The sequence below is a fragment of the Ailuropoda melanoleuca genome, chromosome 5 (genome assembly GCF_002007445.2).
Source record: "Ailuropoda melanoleuca isolate Jingjing chromosome 5, ASM200744v2, whole genome shotgun sequence".
Classification (NCBI taxonomy): Eukaryota; Metazoa; Chordata; class Mammalia; order Carnivora; family Ursidae; genus Ailuropoda; species Ailuropoda melanoleuca.
In genome coordinates this window covers 97,924,254-97,947,927 of record NC_048222.1, presented here as the reverse complement: position 1 = coordinate 97,947,927, position 23,674 = coordinate 97,924,254, and the positions used below count along the sequence as shown (strand labels likewise).

At 36.4% G+C, this 23,674-nt stretch overlaps 2 protein-coding genes across 7 annotated transcripts in view; one reads left to right on the top strand and one right to left on the bottom strand.

Annotated features, from left to right (window-relative positions):
* Positions 1 to 11,344, top strand: part of ETFDH (electron transfer flavoprotein dehydrogenase) — a 32,558-nt gene extending 21,214 nt beyond the window's left edge. For all 5 annotated transcript variants that reach the window (XM_002921662.4, XM_019802213.2, XM_011228027.3 and 2 more), the window contains 6 exons: positions 376 to 516; positions 1,780 to 1,923; positions 5,147 to 5,315; positions 7,615 to 7,797; positions 8,198 to 8,419; positions 9,451 to 11,344. In XM_002921662.4, coding sequence (XP_002921708.1) covers positions 376 to 516; positions 1,780 to 1,923; positions 5,147 to 5,315; positions 7,615 to 7,797; positions 8,198 to 8,419; positions 9,451 to 9,614 — 1,023 coding nt within the window. In that variant the 3' untranslated portion in view covers positions 9,615 to 11,344. The remainder of the gene's footprint in view (positions 1 to 375; positions 517 to 1,779; positions 1,924 to 5,146; positions 5,316 to 7,614; positions 7,798 to 8,197; positions 8,420 to 9,450) is intronic.
* PPID (peptidylprolyl isomerase D) lies at positions 10,360 to 22,763 on the bottom strand. Of its 2 annotated transcripts, XM_002921663.4 has the most exons (10): positions 22,567 to 22,762; positions 21,164 to 21,304; positions 19,095 to 19,201; positions 17,008 to 17,196; positions 15,988 to 16,110; positions 15,766 to 15,872; positions 13,688 to 13,829; positions 11,551 to 11,637; positions 11,416 to 11,458; positions 10,360 to 10,630 (listed from the first exon to the last, which is right to left on the bottom strand). In XM_002921663.4, the coding sequence occupies exons 1-10, from the start codon at positions 22,649 to 22,651 to the stop codon at positions 10,542 to 10,544; spliced, it is 1,113 nt and encodes a 370-aa protein (XP_002921709.2). In that variant the 5' UTR covers positions 22,652 to 22,762; the 3' UTR covers positions 10,360 to 10,541. The 2 variants fall into 2 exon arrangements, with proteins under 2 accessions (XP_002921709.2, XP_034517334.1); XM_034661443.1 differs by lacking the exon at positions 10,360 to 10,630 and having other exon boundaries at positions 11,204 to 11,458; positions 22,567 to 22,763.
* Positions 22,764 to 23,674: the final 911 nt, after the last annotated feature.

Genomic DNA, 23,674 nt, shown 5'->3' with positions numbered 1-23,674 from the left:
TTTACAAGGTGAGCATGCCCATGGAACCACCACCCCACTCAAGATCTCGAACATTACCAGCACCCCAGAAGTTTTCCTCATCTCTTCAGTGGCGTTCCCTATAATCGCATGAAAGTCTTACCAATTTGAAAATCTAGTCATTTTCTTGAAGAAATTTCTTAAAGAGTTCATAGCTTTTCTGACCTGTTTATTAGTCCAATTCATCATGCTGCCGTTTGAAACAATTTTCTTTGATATGTGAAGTACTTTTTTGTGTTTCTCTTATTACAGTTTTTCCCTTGAAATTTTCATAACTAAGACATAAAACCTGGCAAGTTTGATATATTGTGGTGGTAGAAAAAATTTAAATAATACTCTACGACTTCTTTTTTTAAGTTATGGATTATTGATGAAAAGAAGTGGAAACCAGGGAGAGTGGATCACACTGTCGGCTGGCCCTTGGACAGACACACTTACGGAGGCTCCTTCCTCTACCATTTAAATGAAGGCGAACCCCTGGTAGCCCTTGGTTTTGTGGTGAGTTACATGCCTATTATGGAAAACTCTACTATTATGTATCATCAGTGTTATAAAATCTGGAGCATGTAAAATGCTTTTCATTTAAACGTCACTTTCTAATTTTGTCAATAGGTAAAGTGCTTGTGGCTATTACAGGCATTGGTCTATAGCTTTAAACACACATAGCTTTTGTGATCGTAGCTATTAAATGCCAGACACTATGCCCTATGCCTCGCAGAGAATTCTAAGTTTCGTAAAAGTCCTATAAAGTATTTATATCCTTATTTTACTGACAGGACATTGAAATCCAAACAAGTTACACAAATTTCCCAAGTATACCCATTAAATGACAGAGGCAGCATTCACACCTGAGTTTGTGTGACTTCAAAGCCCATTTTCCACTACAGCATGCTGTCACGAAAGATGAAATCAGCACTCGGTTTGAATCTATAACTTTTAAAAAATGTAAGCATTTTCTCCCTTTTGGGCCACTTACATCTTTGCAGTAAACTACATCTTGAATAATGCAAGGAATGGAAAAATAAGGGCTTCTGCAGCTTATTCTTGGTGGCAGCTTTATAATTTAATGTTAGCTAGACTCATATGACACATTATTAAGTTTTTACATTATTGGTGTTTTTTGACACCCAGCCAAGTGTTCAGTTTCTCATCTTTGTATAATTATTCCAGTGACTTAATTTTTTTGAATGCAAAAAAGGTTTGGCTATTAATTTTAACATTTTGATAAGGCCTTATAAAATGTAACTTCTAATATTTCTTATCTTCTTTTTTCTAAGTATGATTACATTGTTTCTTCATTTTTGCCTCAGTACTACCACATATAGCTTATTAGTTGATTACTAGAGTGGGTACTGATAAATGAAAAATAATTAAAACTCCTTTTGTAGAAACATAATGTTAGATACCTACAAATATTTTTCTAATTTGGGCTTTTGTTTACAGAGCACAATGATTTATTTATATGTTCTAAATTTTAAAAGTTTGGCCAGTTATTAACATAGGGCATCATTTGTTTACCCTTTCTTTTCCAAACAGATTTTACTCAGTTATTCATTTAAGTTTGGTTTACTACATATATTTCTCCAAGTACTTGGAATACAAGAAATTTAATGTACATATTTTCTCATAAATATTGATCACATTTTAGCTTGATATAATTTGATATCTAATTGTATATTATATAATAATTTATATTTATTTATTGTATAATAAAATGTCTAATTGTATAAATTTACTAAATTTAAATATAAAAATTTTAAGGTTGGTCTAGACTACCAGAATCCATATTTGAGTCCATTTAGAGAGTTCCAGAGGTGGAAACACCATCCCAGCATTCAGCCAACATTGGAAGGTGGAAAAAGGATTGCATATGGAGCTAGAGCCCTGAATGAAGGTGGCTTTCAGGTAACTCATCCAACTTTTTTATTTCTTATTTCTGTATTATAAAGTAAACATTGAAAATATAATGTAATAAATTTAGATAAAGAACAGAAAGTTATCTCATAGGAAGAAACTTTAAGCAGAGCATCTAGTGTTTATAAAACTGTGTCACACCATAGTTAAATAAAATTATACCATGAACTTAGTTTTAAGAATATATTGATTTCTTGAGATAAATTTGTAGGCTTTTTGTTGGTGGCTAGTTTTTAACCAGAAAATTAAAATTATATGATCCAAAGATATTTTCCTTTATTCCTTAGCTGCCGGGAAACAAAGACAGATTCAGTTTTCCACAAAGGTATTTAATTCATCCCAACTACCTAGTAACATCCATGCCTTTTGGGCGGCCTCTGTCAAGCTTTTGCCCTTAATTGTCTATTTTAGTATATGTTCATAATAAATCTTATGAAATGTTAATGTAACATTATATGTTAATTAATTGAATTTAAATTAAAAAAAGAATGCAGTATATAATACATATAACATACAAAAAAAGAAAAAATCTGGTAGCTCAAGTCTATACAAAGAACTTTGTAGTCAAAAATACGATGGGTACATCTACAGCTACTGACATGGAAAAGATGTCAAAGACACAACATTAAGTAAAAATAAAAAGAAAAGCAAGCTATAAAACAGCATGGTTATAAAAAAAATGGTAATGTATTAAGTATATATAGACAATGAGATAAAAACCTAGGTAGCTATGATAAAAGCTATTAGTACTGCTATAAAAACATTAAGTAGGATGATCTAAAAAATTAGCTGTAAAATTTATACCAAGTGATTTAAAGCAAGTTACTTATCTTCTCTGGCCTTTATTTTATAGATGATCCTTTCTGTCTCTAATATTCTAAGAATCTGGAACCATTTTATAGATATCTTTTTTTTTTTTTGTAATTCTGTTTTAAAAGTAACAGATGATAGAAAATTGGGGGGGAGGAGTTAACCTTTAAAGTGAAGTTCCATTATTACTGTAACAATAGTTCATAAAGTCAAGTAAAACCATAGCTAAAGTATGAATGTATTCAGTACAATCTTAAAATAACAGTATCCCTAAATTCTGTTGCTGTGGGATTACTTCTCATGAGGTTGTTTTGTTTCTAGAGTAGTAATTCATTTGCAACAAATATTTATTAAATTGCATAACTATGTTCAAGCCCATTCAGGTCTTTTGCACAGTCTCTATAATACCTGTCAGTCTAATTCTACTCTTCTTAATTTATAGTGTAAAGTTTCCAGTTTCAATAGGACATACAGATTTGTATTTAAAAACATCTGCCTGTGTGTTTCAACATCTCAACTGATTTTTTAAAATGGCGGGAAGAGTTGACTGCACACACGCGCGCACACACACACACACTCACTTTTTACTTAAATTTTCTGATTCAGTTAGTCAAAGATTGAGAAATTTATTTCTCGTAAGTTTTTGAAGAACCTTGAGCAATAACTTGGAACATTTGATTTTGTTTATTTTGAGCTAACAAATATGACATGCCTTTTTTCCCTTTTTTTAATTTTTAAAATCATAAGGATTTTATAAATGGAAGTTTATACCTCTTAATCCACTTCACATACTTTGCCATCTCCCCACTCATCTCCCCTCTGGCAACCACCAGTTCTCTTTATAAATGAGGTTGTTTCTGTATACATAACTTTTTATTTCTTTTTTTTCCCCAATCTGTACCAAAACTTACCTTTTCTGGAGGGTTTCCAATTATTTGTGGCTTAATGAATATTCTAGAATACATTTCTCAGTGCAACTTTTCCTCAGTCCATAGTTCCTTAACAAGATATCCAACTGCCAGGAACACTGTCCCTACAGGGTCGGATACTCCCAGGATGTAAAAATACATTTTGCTTGGGCTATAAGATTTTTATTCATAGGATTTATGCACCAATTTGGACGAACTTGCACTAACAGTCCATGTCCTTTTATTAAACTTCACAGTGGTTCTTGAATCAAACTTAGTGTTAGCAGGGCCACAGCCCTATTTAAGAAAAGTGTCATTATCCAAATTCCTAACTACTACTATCCTATCTCTTTTCAGCTAGCAATATTCCGGAAGGCCCTCCCTCCTCTTATCTATTCTGTGATCGTGATTTCACGCACTTTTATCTAGGTGGTTCTGATATTGAATTCAGTCTGAGAACCGTAATCATAAATTCATTCCCCACATGTACCATGAAAGGACCTGAACTCTGATCCATCTCATATCAGCATTCCTTCTGCCCTCCAGGTTCGCTTCTCACCACCTCTCCCTCATAGTTAGAATTCTGTGATTGATGGGAGCTGTGGCCGCAGATCCCTCACTATGACAGATGCAGCTGATGGCACTGGTTTCCCTGTTTATCCCCTCTGAGCCCCTTTCAGCACCATCAGCCAAATTCTTAACCACCCCACCACTTTCTCAACAGAGACTGTGGCTTACTTTAGGAGGCCCTTTAAGAAGAAAAACTGCAGAAGGAAGAAAGAACAACTCTGCATTGGCTTTCTCTTCTTTCCTTTTCAAACTATAGATTAGAATACATTTTAGCATGCAAACGATCTAATTCAGCCACTACATTGTAGGGTATATATAAGCTTTTACTGACTAACCCAAAAAATACCGCCTCTTACTACATTGTTTTTCATGAGAAATATATACTGAGGCCCAAACAACGGTCTTAAAATGTATTTTGGAAATTCAGCTTACTCTTAAGCTAATTATATTCTTCAAGGAAGTAGCTAATTGTAATAATGCTGTGATGAGAACTTAAGTTTCCGTTCCTAGATATCAAAGTAAAATAAAAAGGGCATATAGAGTTAACATCCTTTGTAAATCATGTGTTACTGGGAATGCATGTAAAAGCAGATTACAATTTAGATAATAGTTGTTTAGGTTTAGGGAGTATTTTTAGAAATGGATAGTAAAAATAATAACATTTTACTTAATATGTTAATGCTCTGGTCCTAAATCTGTCTCATGTAGGTTAGTCATGGGTAAGAAGGAGGAAAAGTCTTAGAAAAATAGTAATGGTTCTAATCCTCATTCTTAGGAAAGGGGGAAAAAAACTGCCCTTGTTCTTATTTTTTCCTTCATATTTTTCCCTACAGCCTTAGAAGACTTTAAGAGACTATAATCTGTAGTATTCAGTTTTGTTTGCTTAATTTAAGCTAAAAATGCACTTTGACTGTTTCTTTCCTCAGTCTATACCAAAACTCACCTTTCCTGGTGGCTTACTAATTGGTTGTAGTCCTGGTTTCATGAATGTTCCCAAGATCAAAGGAACCCATACAGCAATGAAGAGTGGAATTTTGGCAGCAGAATCTATTTTTAATCAACTAACTAGTGAAAATCTCCAATCAAAGACAATAGGTAAGAACTTCCTATTTAAAGCATTGAAAATTGTCAGGTTCTTCTTGAGATATTAAAAAAAAGCTATTTAAACATACACTTTAGTATATAGAGGATGAAAATAAATACAATTAAAAATCTTGAGGTCTTCTGTATGCATATTTCAATTGACATTAAAAGATCTGCCCCTTTCACAAAGCATTCAGATGTGTGCTGTGCAAAGAAAACTATATGACCTAATCTCAGTAATTAGATTTTTATAGCGATGTTCTGTTTTATTCACATCAAAAGTAGAATAGAGCCAGTGATGTCCCACCTACTTAGAAATGATTTCAAGTTTGGGGTGCCTGACTGGCTCAGTTGGTAGAGCATGCGGCTCTTGATCTCAGGGTCATGAGTTTGGGTCCCCACGCTGGATATAGAGATTGCTTAAATAAATAAACTTTTAAAAATGTTTTAAAAAATAAATGATTTCAAGTTTGACAGTACTGTGTTGCGTTTCATATATATATCATATACACACTAAGATACCTCACAAATACTGAAGTATCTTCAATCTGAAAACAAAACAGCTTTGCAGACTGCAGAATCCAGCAGCACCTTTTCCTTTGCGGGCTTTGCAAGCACAGGCATAGATGTGACCCTTCTGCTGTGATGGAGAGGAAGAGCTAACACTTATACCTCCATAAACCCTTAATCTATGAAGACCCTTTAGTAATTCTCAGTTTTTCTCAAAATAAAAGCCTAAGTTTTTTCACTCTTCTGGTTTCATCTCTTTTTACTCTCCCTTCCAGCCACACTGGCTTCTTTACTGTGGGGACCATCTCATGGTCTTTACTCATGGCCAACTCCCTTGCTCCCTTCACCTTTGCTCAAATATCACTCTCTCTTGGTGGCCTTATATGGACAATACCAGTTAATTTGCAATGCACACAGAGCACTCCCACCCCTTCACCCCCACAGACTGGTTTTTTTCCTATAGTATTTTCCCCCTTTTGGCACATAATTTAGTTATCAACTTTGTCTCCTTCTTCTGGGATAAACTCCAAGCGAGCAGAGACTTTGTTCACCATGAATCCCAAATCCCTGGCACATAGTAGCAACTCAGTAGATATTTGATAAATAAACCTTATTCCTTAGAATTCCAAGTAACAAACGTTCTTCCAGGTAGACGTATGAAACCTGATTATGCCTTCAAATGTCTTTGTAGAAATGGAGGCCTAGGGTGTGGGAGAGAAAGGAGATAGAGCATAGGAAAGGCAAGAGGCCACTTCAGGGAGAACAGAATAGGTAAGAAGGAGTGTAATCGTTGAGTAGTGGAACTTTTTTTCTCATTTTCTTGCCAAGTAGCTTTCCTTGTTGGAACCACAAGCCGTACCTGCACCTCGTGTACACATAGCACCCGCACGTAGATAGTCCTGGGGCAGGTGGGCCACTGAAGACCAGAGTGAGGATTAAAGCCAGAGGGAAAGGGAGTGGATCCAGAACAGGAAACAGTGGCTGGAAAGTGTATAGCCACTAGGGAGGTTGTGGAAGTTAGTAAGAAGAACCAGTTTGTCCCATTAAATATTAAATGCATGCACTGTTTCGGTATTGTTATGAATTTCCTGGGGCTGCTACGACAAAGGACCACAAACTGGGCAGCTTAAAACAACAGGAATTTATTCTGAGTTGTGTAGGCTAGCAGTTCAAAATTAAGGGGTTGATAGGACCTTCCTCTCTCCTGTCTTTAGTCTTCTTGCCCCTCCCAGCTTTCTGATAGACCCACACATTCCTTGGCTTGTGGCAGAATAACTCCGGATCTCTTGCTTCTGTCCTCTCCTCTCTTCTGTGTATCTCACAAAGACACCAGTTGGTGGATTAAGGACCCACTCTATTCCAGTATGACCTTAACTAATTATATCTGCAGTGACCCTATTCTGAGATAACTGGGGGGTTATGACTTGAAAATAATCTTTTTGGGGGGACGTAGTTCAACCTGCAACAGGTATAAGTGTTTCATTTAATCAGCTATAAAAATTTTTCACTTTATGGGTAGCATGAACTCTTTAATTTTCAGGTTCACTGAATTTTAAAACTAATTTTCCATATACTAAGTTCAAATGCCTTACCACCTGTTAACATGTATCAAATGGTTATCTTTTTGGAAGATGCTAGCATTTGTACATGAACAATTCTTCAAGTGTGGTCTTATATGACCACCTGTTTAAATTTATTTAAGATTCACTCATCAGATATTTTAATAGCAAAATACCTTGATGATAAAGTATTTTATACTTAAGGTAATTTGACACTTAACATTTCATGTTTTTAATATAAGGACTTCATGTAACTGAGTATGAAGACAATATAAAGAAATCATGGGTGTGGAAAGAGCTATATACTGTTAGAAATATAAGACCATCCTGCCATGGAATACTGGGTGTATATGGAGGGATGATTTACACTGGAATCTTTTACTGGATATTTAGAGGAATGGAGCCATGGACTCTAAAACATAAAGGTAATTCTGGCATATTTGAGTATGAATATTATAATCATTAACTACTCATGCTACTCCTGAATGGGGCGGGGGGCCTGGCTGGCTCATTCATTACATCATGCAACTCTTTATCTTGGGGTCGTGAGTTCTAGCCTCACATGAGGATAGAGTTTACTTAAAAAAATTTTTAAAAAATTTGTTTAATCTCAGTAGGATCCATTAAGTAATAGTGACTTTTTTTTAATGTTTCAAACTTGTTTTAGAGAAAATAATAAGTTCAGTATCTTTAATCATGTATCATTACTATAAGAGGACTAAAGTCTTATTTCTTTAGCGTATTTTCAAGTTTTCATAAAAATGTTTGAGAAAGTACTTTTAGGTGTTTTATTTTTATTCAAAATCTTCCTCAAAACTGTTTAAGGTTCTGACTCTGATCAGCTCAAGCCAGCCAAGGACTGCACGCCTATTGAGTATCCAAAACCCGATGGACAGATCAGTTTTGACCTTTTGTCATCCGTGGCTCTGAGTGGTACTAATCATGAACACGACCAGCCAGCACATTTAACCTTAAAGGACGACAGTATTCCTGTAAATAGAAATCTGTCAATATATGATGGACCGGAGCAGCGATTCTGCCCTGCAGGTCAGTAATGTGATTTCCGTCCGTGCCTAACACACGTAATTGTTTTAACCATGTTGGAAATACGCTTCCATTATTTAAAGAAGCTTCTCCTTCCATTGCATGGAAATTTTAAATGACCCCCCTACATCCAGCTTCCTTTAGAAAACTCATTTTTATGGTTCTTACTCTAGCAATGCTAAAATGGGAATTTTTGGTAAGCCTAATTCAGTTGACATTTCTCAAAGCCTTTCCTGGGGTGCCTGGGTGGCTCAGTCACTTAAGCGGCTAACTCTCGATCTCAGCTCAGGTCTTGATTTCCCGGTCATGAGTTTAAAAAAAAAAAAAAAAGAAGAAAGTCTTTCCTGGTCTACCCTTAGACCAAGGATTATGGAACACCAAATACCTCTTTTCATGTTCACGAGTTAAATCACTTGTCATGGCTGCTCCTACACACACATACATATCAAATATCAGGGTATAGCCACATTCAGCTCAAAAAATGGTCCCAGACATTAAATTTACCATGAATACTATATCCTTTAATGTGAACTTTCAACCAGAATTATAATAGGAACTGGATCTCAAATGATATGGTAAAGAGTATGCCAGTACATGAAAATCAGTATGTTCCGGAGGGACTAGAATTAGAATGGCAACTCTGAGGGCAGGGACCTTGACTGTCTTTTGACTTTTTAAATCATTTCTGTCCATACAGTGGTTTGTAAACTCGAGTGGCAAGGATTAGATCTATTTGTCTTTTCAGTTGTAACGCACATATAAAATCAGAACTCAAAAAATTGCTAAATGTTGTTCTCGTTTAATAAGACTAACTCAGCCAAATACTGCTGTACCTTCTGCTTTTATCCATATTTAATTTATACTAACAGCAACAGCACACACCAAGATCTTCATAATATTCTCTTGGTAAATATTCACGAAACAAACCTTCAAGGTTTCTGTAGTTACTGTTTCCAGAACTTCATTTTCTACTTTTGAATTTTGAAAGTTAAAATAGTTAGGTACTTCACAATATTATTTATTTTTCCTTACAGGAGTTTATGAATTTGTACCTTTGGAACAAGGTGATGGATTTCGGTTACAGATTAATGCTCAGAACTGCGTGCACTGTAAAACATGTGATATTAAAGATCCAAGTCAGAATATTAACTGGGTGGTACCCGAAGGTGGTGGAGGACCTGCTTACAATGGAATGTAAACTGCAACTGACTTCATCTGCAGGCACGTTTGATTATTTCTTTAAAATGTATGGCAAGCTAACTTCAAATGTTTAGAAGTCAACAGGTGTCAAAATATCTTACTGCATATTACTGATCAGAATGTTCATAAAATTATCAGTGACCAATGAAATAAAAATTTTATACTTACATCTAAAATTGTCCCATAAAAATTATGAACAGTCCTCCCTACATAAAACTTTACAAATGAGGTAGCATCTGCTTACCTCTAATTCTTCACAGATTCAGTACCAATAGCAAATACACTACTGGCCTTTAATGTAAATTTACTTGTCAAATTCAAGACTTCAAATGTAAGTGTATATTCTAGACCAGAGGTTAACATCCAGCCCACCACTTCTCTCATGAATAGTTTTACTAGAACACAGTGATGCCCAATGGTTTACATACTGTCTGTGGCTACAACTGCAGAAGTGAGTAGTTGTGACAGATGATAACGGTCCACAAAGCCTAAAATATTTACTGTCTGGCCATTTGGAGAAAGTTTGCCGACCCCTGAATATCTATTGTGCATTAAGTATAAAAAAACACCAGCAAAAACCAACCACAGAGAAATACATCAAAGAATTGAGGGAAACAGTATACACACTTAAGCTTTAATCTGTTTATTCAACAAGATGTGTCTTTAGGAGTTTAGAAACAGGTTGGACACTACATTCTTTGTGATTAATGCAGACAGTCATTTAAAAAAAAAAAACTTCACTGTATTTTGTAACACTGTTTTATTAAGAGTGAACTCTTTTTGGTATTCTACATTGTAAACAATGGGAAACTGAAGTATCAAAGGAAACACATCAGGGATCACATATAACAGACAAAAACCTTTAAATTTTCTTATTGCCTTTATACAACAATCAATGCATATTTGAGTAAAACTGAATTTCTTATTAGGCAAACATTTTTGCATATGCTGCCTTCTCTTTATCTTTCTGTGCCTTTATCTTTTGTTTGACTTTCAGCAATTCTGCCTGGATAGCTGTAAAATAAATACGTTAATAGGGGTTATTTCTCAAAACATCCAAAAAATTAGGATGTCCAACAACTCATGTTTTAAATATGATAGTTAATTCCCCCCATTGATACAACTCTTCTCTGTAGAGTAACTGAGCTCAATTAACAGAGTATTTTACTGACAAAGCAATCACACAAACTGACAAAAACCATGAAACATAATTTTAGAAGACTGTCAATCTGAGAGAAGTCTAACTGAATTATTTGTAGATTTGCCTTCTCTCTCCCCTTGAGAGGAGGCAATTAATTGCCTCCGCTGTTTTACTTTACCAGTGAGAGACTTAAGATATTTTAATATCTAGCTTTTGTAGGACTATTTGTAGCAGGTGTATTTGAAAAACAAACTAATTTTTGTCCCACCTTTCCAAAGCTGTCCTAAAATATACACCCAATAACTAGAATACTTGCATTATGGCTTCAATCAGCTTAAGGAATGGTCCCAGACATTAAATTTATTATAAATGTTATATCTTTTAGTGCTGCGCTTTCAACTAGAATTACAATAATAGGAACCAGATCTCAAATGATAGGACAGAAAAACATTTGGGTATGTGAAAATCAGTATTCTGAAGAGGAACTAGAATGTAAGCTCTGTTTGAGGGCAGGGACCTTCATCAGTGCCAATAGCAATCATTATGTAATACCTGTTGAACAAATAAATATCTAAGTGGCAAAGGTTCATAAATGGTTCAGAAAGATAAATTCTTAACAGGACAAAATGAACTTTCACCATAAAAACTGCCCACTTACCTTTATCTTCTGGTGCTATCTCCTGAGCTTTCTTTAGATCAGCCTTTAATTGAAAAAAACATTTAAAGAAATATTAGATATATGATTTATGAAAGTGGTTGTCTAAAAATATTAAAGTGTAGAACAAAATTTTACCAATGCTTGATCGTATTCTTTTAATCCTTGCCATCCTTGAGCTTTACGGTACAATGCTTTGGTATTGGATGGGTCTATTTCAAGAGCCTACAAAAAATTATAAAATTAATATTTTTTACCTAAATATGATTAAATATATGTACTAAATTTCAATTTATTGCTGGTCAGCTCCAAATCAACCCTTCACTGCTCTGTGATAATGGAGCTGAATGGACCCTGTAAATTTTTCTCTCTGCCAGCTGGCACAGTACATTTTGTCAGTAGAGGGCGCTAAAGGGACACAGGTGAAAAAAGCTATTTCTCTTCCAGGTTCCAGTGCACTTCTGGCAGGCTCCTGCATTGAGCTTGGTCAATATAGCACACAGCAGCTCTCTGCAGGCAACTTACCCAGGCACTACAGCAGAGTCCCATAGGTATGGTAGCCAATGAACTCCTCTGCCACCCAGTAAGTCACAGCCATCCCCTCCCCAATAAGGTCTGGATCTCGGCCTAGAGGCTATCAAGAGGTGCCTCTTCCTTGGGGGGTCCCCATCCTACCCTAGGGGGAGTGACTGCATCATATATATAGCAGATGTATAAAAATCTGTTTTCCCATATTCTTTAGAATTCTCTTTATTAGGCATTCCCTCATTATTCCAGTCCCCTCTTACATACTCTTTTACATTAAACTTTCTCTTTTCAAATTACTATATAGTTTCTATCTCTTGATTGGGCCCTAAATGATAAGAGAAAACTGTTATGAATAAAAAAATTTGTTACACTCTTTTACTTGAAACCTACAGGTTTTTAAGAGTGTAAGTAAAGCTGAATAGGTCTCTCCTTTGAAATATAAACATTTTAGAAATCATTTTGTTTACTTCACATCTTCTAAAGGTCAATCCTAAGATTTTACTGAAAAAGGTGTATTATCTGCCTCACAAAGGTCAAAAAGAAATCCAGAGTTGGGGCACGTGGCTCGTTTAATCAGGAGATCATGTGACTCTTGATCTCAGGGTCATGAGTTCGAGCCCCACACTGGGTGTGCAGCCTACTTAAAAAAAGAAAGAAATCTAGAGTGAAGACCCATCTTTTCCTGAGGTAAGTTTTTTCCCTCTGTTGTATGCTCCCTTCTAAATATATTCCCATCCCTTATTCTACCTATCCTACCAAAGTAGGATCTCCTTTTCTCCTTTTTTTCTTTTTTTTAAGTAATCTTCACACCCAACAAAGGGCTGGAACTTACAACCTCAAGATCAAGAGTCACACGCTCTACCAACTGAGCCAGCTAGGTGCACCAGATCTCATTTTATTTCTACTTGCTCTGGGCATAGCTTAATGTGCAACATACATAAAAATTACTGCAGATGATCTTTCTAAATACATAGTTTAGTTTGGAAAATTTTTCAACTGCAATAGGGAGAGTGTCATAATTGTTCTCTTTAAGGAAGTAATGCTGCCACCTATTTAGTTTAATCAGTTAGTATTCCTGGATGTCCTCATAAAGACAGGTGACCTTTGTGTGTTCCAGTAGTACCCATTCTCCCTATACAAGTCCTGATGACCCTAAATTAAAACAGACTCCGTCCTCAGCCAAATAAAAAGTTCCTTAAGAGTAGGAGTCTTTTAATTAAAGCCCCTAATCTCTACTAGGTGCTTAACATGTGCCCAACACTGTGCTAAATGGTTTACGTATGTTATATAATCTTTGTAACAATCCTATGAGGCAAGGATTATTTTCATTTAATAATAGATGTTAAGACTCTAAAATTAGGACTTAACCAAGATCACAAAGTTAGTGACAGAAGTCTAACAAAAACACTAAGTCTGACTGGCTCTGCAACCCATATTCCAATGCCTTGCACACAATAGATCCGCAATATATTCAATGAATAAATGAGCTGATACATGCGCTCTGAGGAAAAAAAGGAAAGTATCTTCATAGATATTAAGAAACAATGTTATCAGCAAAATAAATGGATTAACAGGAAGAACTGAAGGTCCAAAATAGTTAGAGATAAAATGACTTTTAAATTATATTTCATCAAGTTTCATTTGGTCCTCTGTAATAAAATATATTACTATACTTAAAATTCCTTTTGTTCAAGTTGGTAAATCATAATCTCACTCCTTCAAAACGTCTGACGTCAAAGAGACTTACCTCCAAACAACTGTTGACTGCTCCCTGCCAATCTGACATCTTCAGTTTACAAGCACCAATATTCAGCACACAGCTTAAAGCTACAGGTTGCAGCTTCAATCTATCTGCTTGCTCAATAACAGCCTTTGAACCTTCCACATATCTAGAGAATACATTAATAAAGGTAGCATATAATGAATGCCACATACAACTTACTCTGCTCCTCCAACGATGTCGAAAAGTGTTGTCATTTCTGATATAAAAAGCTCATCAAATGCTAATACTAATATTCTCTTTTTTTTTTTTAAGATTTTATTTATTTATTTGACAGAGCACTGGCGGGGGGGAACAGCAGGCAAAGAGGGAGAAACAGGCTTCTTTCCGACCAAGGAGCCTGACTTGGGGGCTTGATCCCAGGACTCCGGGATCATAACCTGAGCCGAAGGTAGATGCTTAACTGACTTAGCCATTCAGGCATCCCTAATATTAATATTCTTAATGATCACAATCTTATTCTCCTTTAGAAGATTGATTTTTGTTTGTTTCAACTTTTTTCCCCGAAGCGTTCAAAGAAACCAATTTAACAGCATTCCCCAAATCTAAAGATAATTATGCACTACTAACACTTCCCAATTTGTAAAACTCAGGTCTCCATTATGTACTTTCCAACGTAAGTATGTTTGGGCCAAGGTTGCCACTGTGGAAGAGGGAATGGAATTAGAACCTTGTAGTGTTGATTTTGAACTGTATTTGAATACGGTCCCTGGCTCTGTCCATGGAAAAGGGACCAGAAACAATGGGCATACCTGGCCCTCAGAATCTGGTTCCTAAAATCTATCCCCCAATAAAAAGAACCAGGGCTCCTTGGAGAAACTGCTAATACCAGATCTGGAAACAAGGTTAGGTAAAAGATGAACCTGAAACACCTTGTGCCAGAAAGCAAGTGCTCAGACTAATAGGAACGTGTCCACAGAATACAGGAAATGAGGCTTCCGCTGGACAAATTTGGAACCCTTTGAACATCAAGAAGAATGATAGTATAATAACAGGTTGAACTGAAAAAAAAATCCACAAGTATATAATGATACTAAAAAGGGGTGGGAAGAGGGAGGAGGCTTTTTTAAACATTAGAATGCAAGATAACTGTAGAATGAATCATAAAATTAGAAAATCAGTTTTGTGACCAGTATAGTAATTGATTCAGGGAAGGATCTTCAATGATGCTAAAACCCACTGGATGAAAGAAAGATTATGAACTGGATATTCACACAACCTCACAGGATCATCTCACAAAGTACTTATTTACAAAAGAGAAAAGGTAGCTTTATGACACAAGCATCTGGCTGATATCACTTTTACCAAGTGCCAAAACTCAAAATAAGCCAAACTAACATGTGCCTTCAGGATGTGGTATCATAGGAAATATTCACCACCACTGATTTAAGTCCTCTTGCCAAAATATTTAACCTCAAACTAATCTTGAGGAAGTAATCAAATAAATACAAATTGTAGTCAGTAAGACAACTGACTTAAGAGTCCACAAGATACAAATGACTAAAAAAACCTAATGTAGAGTAGAGACTACTAAAGATAAGAAACTAGAGACATAAAACCAAATGATACAATGGACTCTGGACTAAAAAAAGAAAATTGAAATAACTGTGGAAATTTGAATATGGATTACATATTAGATGATATTACTGAATCAATGTTATTTTTAGGGTGTCTCAATTGTACCAAGGTTATGTAGAAGCATGTTTTAGTTTCTTAGGAATTACCTGCTCAACTATTTAGGGATAAAGTGTCATGGTATCTATAACTTCCTTTCAAAGTGATTCTACAAAAACAACTACAGCAAGAGTTAAAAATTAGCAAAAAGAGGTAAAGGTACAGGTATATTCATATACCATTCTTTCAACTTTCCTGTATTTTGAAATTTTTCAAAATAAGCTGGAGGGAACAAAAGAAATGCAACTATTTCAACACACCTGGCTATTACTCTACAAAGTAATTTTGCCAAAAAGGTAACAATTCTGAATTTGTTTATAAAATTCAATTTACAAGCTCTTAAAGTTAATTTATTAAAAATATTTTATTACCTTAAAACTTTTGTATATTTTTTAATGGCCATCTCCCAGTTCTGGGATTTGAAAAAAGTATTTCCAATATTTTTTACATCTTCTGTTATTAGTAAAATTTTATTTACCTGTATAAAAAAAATACAAATATGTTGCATTTTAGTAATTAATGTTAATATGAATATTTCAAAATTTTAGTACTATTTTTAATAATTAAAATTTGACTAATCTGAAAGTACTCACATCTTTTAAATCTATATCTGCGTCCTCAGGGAAATCTGGATGACTGTCACCAAAGCCATCTTTTGGGAATATGCCCCAATCATCCCCTTCCTTCAATTCTCCACATTCTGCAATAACGCACAACTGTAAAAATAACCCTAAATTGTAGAGGTCTTCTACCATATTAATGCGATTAAAAACAAATCTGCATTTAAAAGTTATACAGCTATAAGTCATGTGCAACACTGTCGAAGTCACTTCTCAAATGCCAGATTGACAAAGTCTCATCTACCTGCTCTAATTACAATAATGCCCTTTAGATACATTCCAAGTAATACCATGTCACTATTTTAGGGAAGTGTTTTACTGCTATTCAGCAGCTCAGTATACAAAGACTATGTTGACAATATTATCATTCTCTATGTAATTTTCTTTAGGTGAGGCATGTCCTTTCAATTCCACTACTGTTTCTTTCATACAACGGTGACAGCCTACCTCCTGCAGGTATTTCAGTTTCCAATTCCCACTCACAGCCCTGTCCACTAGGTTAGGTAGTATTGTGGCCACTGTGATTTCACGGACATTTAGAACACAAGGCTCTTTAGAGTTACATAATCTAGTCTAAGCCCTAAAGTAATTTATATAAGATGAGGAAACATGCCCAGAATATTTAAATAACAAGATCAAGGCCAAACCACCAATAAACAGCAGAGTCTCAACAGGACTCTTGGTTTCCTGTCCTCTTCCTACTACGTACTAGTGTACATATTGATTCAAAGTTTTGCAGGTACAGAAGAGTTAAGAAACCCACACACACACAAAAAAAATCAACAAAATTGAAGGGGAAATAATAAAAATCTCCTTTTAAACTACCCTAATCTTACCTTTCCCACTGTAGAAAAGTTTCAAGAAAAGTGGCAGGTCCAGGCTTCTAAGTCAAAAGTCATCCTAACATTTTCCCAGCTAATAATCATCTGATCTTTTTACTTAACATCTCTTAAAGACAGTAATTAAGATATTTCACTGTAACTTTTTACTTACTTTGACAGGTTTTTCACCTTTCACTTCTACATTTTCCAGTATCCTTGCCACACCCATTCCTTTAATTACTTGGCCAAATACCACATGTTTCCCATCCAAGTGAGGAGTCGGGACTGTTGTGATAAAGAACTGAGAACCATTTGTATTGCAGCCCGCATTTGCCATGCTCAATAAACCTTCCTGATCATGCTGCAGAAATACAAATCAGTAAAAGAAAACCAAGGTTAGAGGTCCTACTCTGAACTGTTCTTTTATTGACCATTCACATAAAACTAGGGCGGGCTGTAATATCATTTAGAGCAAACAATGTAGTGTTACTTTGTATAAATTGCAACCTTTAATTCACAAACATGGGGTACTTAATCAGTTTTTAGACTTAAAAAGCTTATGAAGCCAAATAAATTAACAGAAACAATTTAGATTTCTAAATTGGCCATTTTGAGAACATGCTTATATCTCAACTTAAAGATGAAGATGCTGCATTAAGGAAATTTAATGATTATACTTCCTCCTTTTTTATAATGAATGTTCTCTTTTCTGAGACGCACTCAATAGTCTTCCCATTTTTATGGGCCTATGCTATGATTCTTCCTTTACACATCAATAAACTGGGAACAGTGATTGGATATTCAATTTAGACAGAACATTCCTTAGGTACTTTCCTAATCTCAAAGGAATCCAAACATGGCTTTCATCCCAGGTGAATCTTCAGAGAACCATTCTTCAGAGATGACCTAAAGAAACTGCTGCATACATCTTGAAATCAAATTTCTACTTGGCATCAACCTGTTCAAAGGTGCTGTGAAACCAGATCTTCATCTTTCCACTTTATCCTTAGGCTTTCTAAATTATTCTTTGTTGGGCCATTCACTGTATGCTCATATTAGTCTTCCCACTGAAAATGCCTTTTACCCCTACAACCCAAAAAATTCAGCTTTCAGGGCTACCAAGTTTGCAGAAGGCAAAAACTATGTGTCCTTTCAATGGAACCCCCTTTCTTTTGATAAAAACAATCACATAATCTTAGTTTTCAACCTTCAGAGGTAGCTTCCCTTTTCCAAGTTTGGCACTTTTCCCACAATATCAAATAGAATATTAACTTTTTCAGCCTCGTATTGCCTTTGTCTTTACTTACTTATATCCCTCATTCAAACTGGAATCTATGTTTTAGTTCCTGCCTAACCAAGACTTGGCCGTCCTGCAAGGTCCAGCTTAAGTAGCCATTCCTCTTCAAAGTCTTCCCTAATAATTTGGAATATAGAAATCATACCTTTCTCCTATAATACATACATAAAGTCTCAATCAATTTAGCATTTATTTGCACGTTATTATATTATTCTCCAGTTGTCCCATGTGTTTTAATCTTGTCTTCTGTAAGATCATAAATTCCTTGTTATCAAGGCTGTTCATTTTTATAAACTCCTTGTTGCCAGTGGCAGTACTAAATACATAATAGTTGCAGGCAATAAATACTGCTTAAAAGACTGATGACATTTTCTTTTCAAACTGTCCTAATTACCTTGCTCATATTCCTCATTTCCAAAGATTATTACTTTACTTTTGTACTTACATGTCCATTCTTACAACTTGAATGATGCAATATACCCGATTACATCTTGGGACAATGAAGATAAGAAGGCATGGGCACCACTAATGTCCGTTAGGAGCCTGGACATTAACCATATCCGCTACTTTGCAAATCCCCTGACATCCTGGATATTAGCGATGGTTTTGTTGCTCTTCAAATTCAAGCATAGAAATGCACAAGTTACCATCCTTCTGATAATGAGAACATTTTTCCTGGAAACAATTTTTTGCCATAGAGTGGCCACTCTTAAAACTCATTGTCTTTAGTGAAGTATGTAAACCTGGACCAAATGGACATAACCATCCTATTTTTGCCAAATAAAATTAGTGGATGAAATTTTTGTATGTTACACAGCATCTTTACAAATATGATATCTTTTACAAGAAAAGAGAATCTACACACATTTGAGACATTATTGGTGTCTCAATCCAACCAATATCCCAGACATATAATAACCTTTATTATTAGCAATATTAACATTCACTTTTGTCTACTTTACCTTATAATAGAAATTTTCATCTTCAAATTTTTCACCATAAATACTTTCTCCACCTGTCCCATTTTGATTTGAAAAGTCTCCACCCTGAATCATAAATTTCTTAATAACTACAAAAAAGGAAAATAGCTATTAGAAACTAAAATATGGATGACTACAGCAATGTTAACTAATAAACATGGAGTAAGAAAGAAACTTCCTAAAATATGACTCTAGTCATATCACTCTCCTGTCTTTCTCCACCCATCCCGTAACTCCAAACTCTTAAAATGCTTTTCTTAGCCCGGATCCAAACTACTTTTACTGACTGATCACTCACTAATACTCCAAAAATTAGTTCAAACAGTACGTCCCCTATATAACTGTCACTGAGACCTCAAAATTGGATCTCATAATTTTTCTCCCACAGTATCTTGACTCTACTTCCACTTTATAACGTTTATAACGCATATCATAATGATCTGTCTCTTCCAAGAAACATTAATTCCTTAAGCACAGCAACTGTTTTTCATTGTGCATATGGCTAGACATGTGTTACTCACTGATGTCTACTAGGTAAGACCAATTATTCCCAGCAGATTTATTATACCACAATGGGAGTACTTCAGCAAGCATTATGACTTGGTGTGAAAGGTTCCAGACCACCCTCATGTTCAGAAATTTCCTAGGATTCATGCGACTCAGCATTTGGTTGAATTACAGCAATAAAGTAAGGATACATAGAAATTCGATAAAGGAAAAGACTACTGAGTCTGAAGAGAAATCCATGTGCTCCCTTATACTCTCTCCCTCCCATGAAAGGTCAGAGAGCACCAAGGAAAAAAAAAAGGCGCTGCAACGTATGTACAATGTTGTTGCCCAGGTAAGCTCATGGTTTTTATCAGGGTGGATCACGCAGTTACTCTCTACCTAGCACATACTGAAATTCCAGACTCTGAAAAGGAAAGCAGGTGTTCAGCATAAATCAAAGTGTTTGTACAAATAATCCAGGCACAGTAAACTATCTTTATGATTCAGGGAATGGTTGAAGTGCCAAGTTCCTAAACTTCAACTAATGGCCGTGCTGCAAGCAAACCTTTTCAAGGGGAGCAGTCTCAGGCCTGCTATGTCAACTCTTTTCTAACTACTACGCTCTATTAGTATATTTTAGGATTTTATTAAACATGAATGTAAATCAACAGCTTAAACATTTTTAAATCAATGTTAGTTTTTTCTTAATCAAGTTTCTTTTAAAAAACTACTCATGATTGGGGCGCCTGGGTGGCACAGCGGTTAAGCGTCTGCCTTCGGCTCAGGGCGTGATCCCGGCGTTATGGGATCGAGCCCCACGTCAGGCTCTTCTGCTATGAGCCTGCTTCTTCCTCTCCCACTCCCCCTGCTTGTGTTCCCTCTCTCTGGCTGTCTCTATCTCTGTCGAATAAATAAAAAATAAAATCTTTAAAAAAAAAAAAAAACTACTCATGATTATCCTTTAACTTATTTATTCATTAAACAAATATTTATTGAATACCCACTCAGTAACTATACTACACATGCCAAAGAAAAGATGGTGAAAAGATACAGTTCCTGAATTCATGGAACCTACAGTCTATCAGGGGAAGCATCAAATAATCACTAAACAAAGGTATGATTACAAAATGTGATAAGCATTGTGAAATGTCATTTTTAATTAATATCACAACAAGACACTGAATCCTTAAATCGGCTACAGCCTTCTCAAGCAGTCCTGCCCAAGTGGTAGGTATAACTTTTTTGCCACAGGCAAACTAAAGTCTGCTTCTTTATCATGGCACACCCTTTTTTCTCAAGCTAATCCCAATGGAGTGAAGAGCTAGGGCACTGGTGAAGCTAGGTAGTCCATTCTCTATAAGTAAACCTTAGTACCCTCTCATAATACCACTATTAACAGCCCCACCTTTATGAAATTGAGCTTCGGCCTCAGATGTCAGAGCATTCTCCTGAAACTAATAGTAATTTTTAACTTCCACTCTTTACTTCTTTTTACTTAGTATTTTCTTCTCTAATTGCTACAGAATTATTTATAAGAATCACATTAAAAACTTTACACATACTTCGATGGAAAGGGCATCCTTTGAAATGGAGAGGTTTCCCAGTGGTGGGTCCAATGCCCTTTTCTCCCGTACACAACGCACGAAAATTTTCTGCAGTTTTGGGTACAATATCTGCAAACAATTCTAAAACAATTCGACCAACTAAAAGAAAAAATGAAAACATGTCAGTATGCAAAACAAGCAACCAAATAAGCAAATGATAAAAGGATGGATGGTTGGTAAAAGTATAGTGACTGAGATACCAAGTTCTCTTTTTTTGGTCATTTTTCTAATATTCAAAATAGTCTACTGTTAAGTGTCATGTATCTAGATGAATTTGAAACAATTATTTTTCTACATCTTAACAAAGGATCATAAATACAGAGCCGGCAGATTGACACCATATAAGGGACACCATGAAGTACAAATGGTTTTAAATTCTGAGTAATTTCTTTTACTTGTACTCAGAAATTCCAACCACCAAGTAACCAATAGGAGAAAATTAAATATTCTTTGAGTGGTCTGGTTGGCTGAGTTTTAAGTATAGCTGTAGCCTTTGTGCTCTATGGAACCTCCCTTGTGCAGCCGCTGAAGCAAAAGATGAAAAAGTTCCCATTTTAGACAACTCCTAAGGCAAGTAAAAATAAACCTCGCACTAATTTCAAAACAAAATAAATGTGTATATAAATACACGTGTGTATCTACAATCAGCCACGGGGTCTCTGAATCCTGATGTGTCCGTTTGTACATGCATTCACACAACCTACCTAACCATTCTAACCTGTTCTAGAACAAAAGTATTTCAGTTACAAAACAATATGCTAATTCACAAGACCTTAGGAGCTCCCGAAGTGCTGACGTAGCCTAGGCAACCACATTGCTACACTGAGCTCATTTTCCCCAATGCCAAGACAGAGAAAACATTCGCCAATCGGAGGGGACCTCTAAGTTACAAACTGGAAATAAGAAAAATCAACGAACAAAAGTCGCTGTAATTTACAAACAATCTGGCAACTGCTGATATATCTCGCGTGGCATAAGACGCGGCGTGAGTGGAACCCAACAAACGCATATCAGTTTTCTGAATGTCCCACTGGAAACATAATCTTACTTTATGCCTGCCTGATAGCGCAAGGTGGCGAGGAGGTACACCAAAATCAGAAGAGACAAACGTAAAGACCGCCACAATCCCCAAACCAAAAATTTCCAGAAACTTCCGCACGACTGATGGCATTAGTACAAGGGCGCTGGCTCGACCCAGCCTTGGAAGCCTGGATTTGTTCCAGCAGTCCAGTCTGGGCAGCCCTCCCCGCGGCACCACAGAGCAGCCCCTGGCCCGAAACGCACGCCACCCTCGGAATCCTCCGAACCCCGGGAAGCCTAGTTTCCTTGGGGCCATTCCGCAAGTATCAGACGCCGCTCACCTCGCTCCCCTCCGATGTCCACATCAAAGAAGACTCTGGGGTTACTGGGGTTGGAGGGCTTAGTTTGCGGGGATGGGTGCGACATTTCGAATTGCAGACGCGCTTGGGAGCGAACTCAGAGAACCTCGTGGACAACCAGCAACTCAACTCGAAAGCTTCTCCACCGAGATCTGTCGGCGGCGCTGACGAGCCACTTCCGGCGTGAGGTCCGGAAGCCGCGCCCGACTTCCGGCACCGCCTCCCGGCGCCGTCTCCGCGTGCTCAAACCCGTACCGCTTCTCCGTAGCTTGCTTTCTCTCCTGCCTCTCTTTTCGTGTACTGAAGTTGCAGCACCAGTCCTTTTTATTCTTTTTGCGTGTCTTTCATCGCTTTTCCTACCGTAATAGTATAGAAGAGCTTTGGAGACAGTCCTCTGCATTCCAGCCTCAGGTCTGCCACTAACGGGTGTGTGACTGCTTCTCTGACACACAATTTGCTTGTCTGGAAAATAGGAATAAAAATGCCTTGTTTGGAGGGTCGTTTTGGGGATTAAAGACGCAAATTGCTTAGCACAGTGCCTAACACAACCAGGTGGTAGGTGATCCATAGTGATCGTGTTATTGCTGCCATTTTGTTACAAGTTGCTCTTAACAGTGTAAGTGATAAAGAGAGGTTAGGCAAAGGCTCTGAAGCTGAACGTCTGGAAGAGAGCACAGTTTTGTTTCCTGATAAAACTGTGTTATAGTCCACTTTTCCCTTACAGGAATTTGTGTAAACATTTTACCTATTTATATGAACATAGACTCACCTCTTGATAAAACCTAATTTTGGAGAGAAGTGCTATGTTCTTTAGCACTTGGTAATATTCAGACTGTTTATTCATTTATTTCATCTGTCTCCTCCCATTAGAATTAAACTTCACGAGGACAAGAATTTGGTTTTGTTCATTGCTCTATTCAGAGCACTTTAACAGTGTCCAGCACATAGTAGGTGCTCAATAAATGGGGTTTTTAAAATATTTATTTTTAGTGTGGGGTTGGGGGAGGGGAAGAGGAAGAGAGAGTCTTAAGCAGACTCCTTGCTGAGCTGGGGTGGGGGTCAGGGGGTGGTTTTCTGGCTCTCAGCACCC

Bases quoted from the DNA above. Each gene is read 5' to 3' on its own strand.
- PPID (XM_034661443.1), bottom strand. From the start codon at position 22,651: ATGTCGCACCCATCCCCGCAAACTAAGCCCTCCAACCCCAGTAACCCC. The intron at 15,873-15,987 runs GTGAGTACTTTC...TTTTTTATACAG, and splicing joins CAGATATAGATTTAAAAGAT to GTAAATAAAATTTTACTAAT. The intron at 11,459-11,550 runs GTAAAATTTTGT...TTTCAATTAAAG, and splicing joins AAGAATACGATCAAGCATTG to GCTGATCTAAAGAAAGCTCA.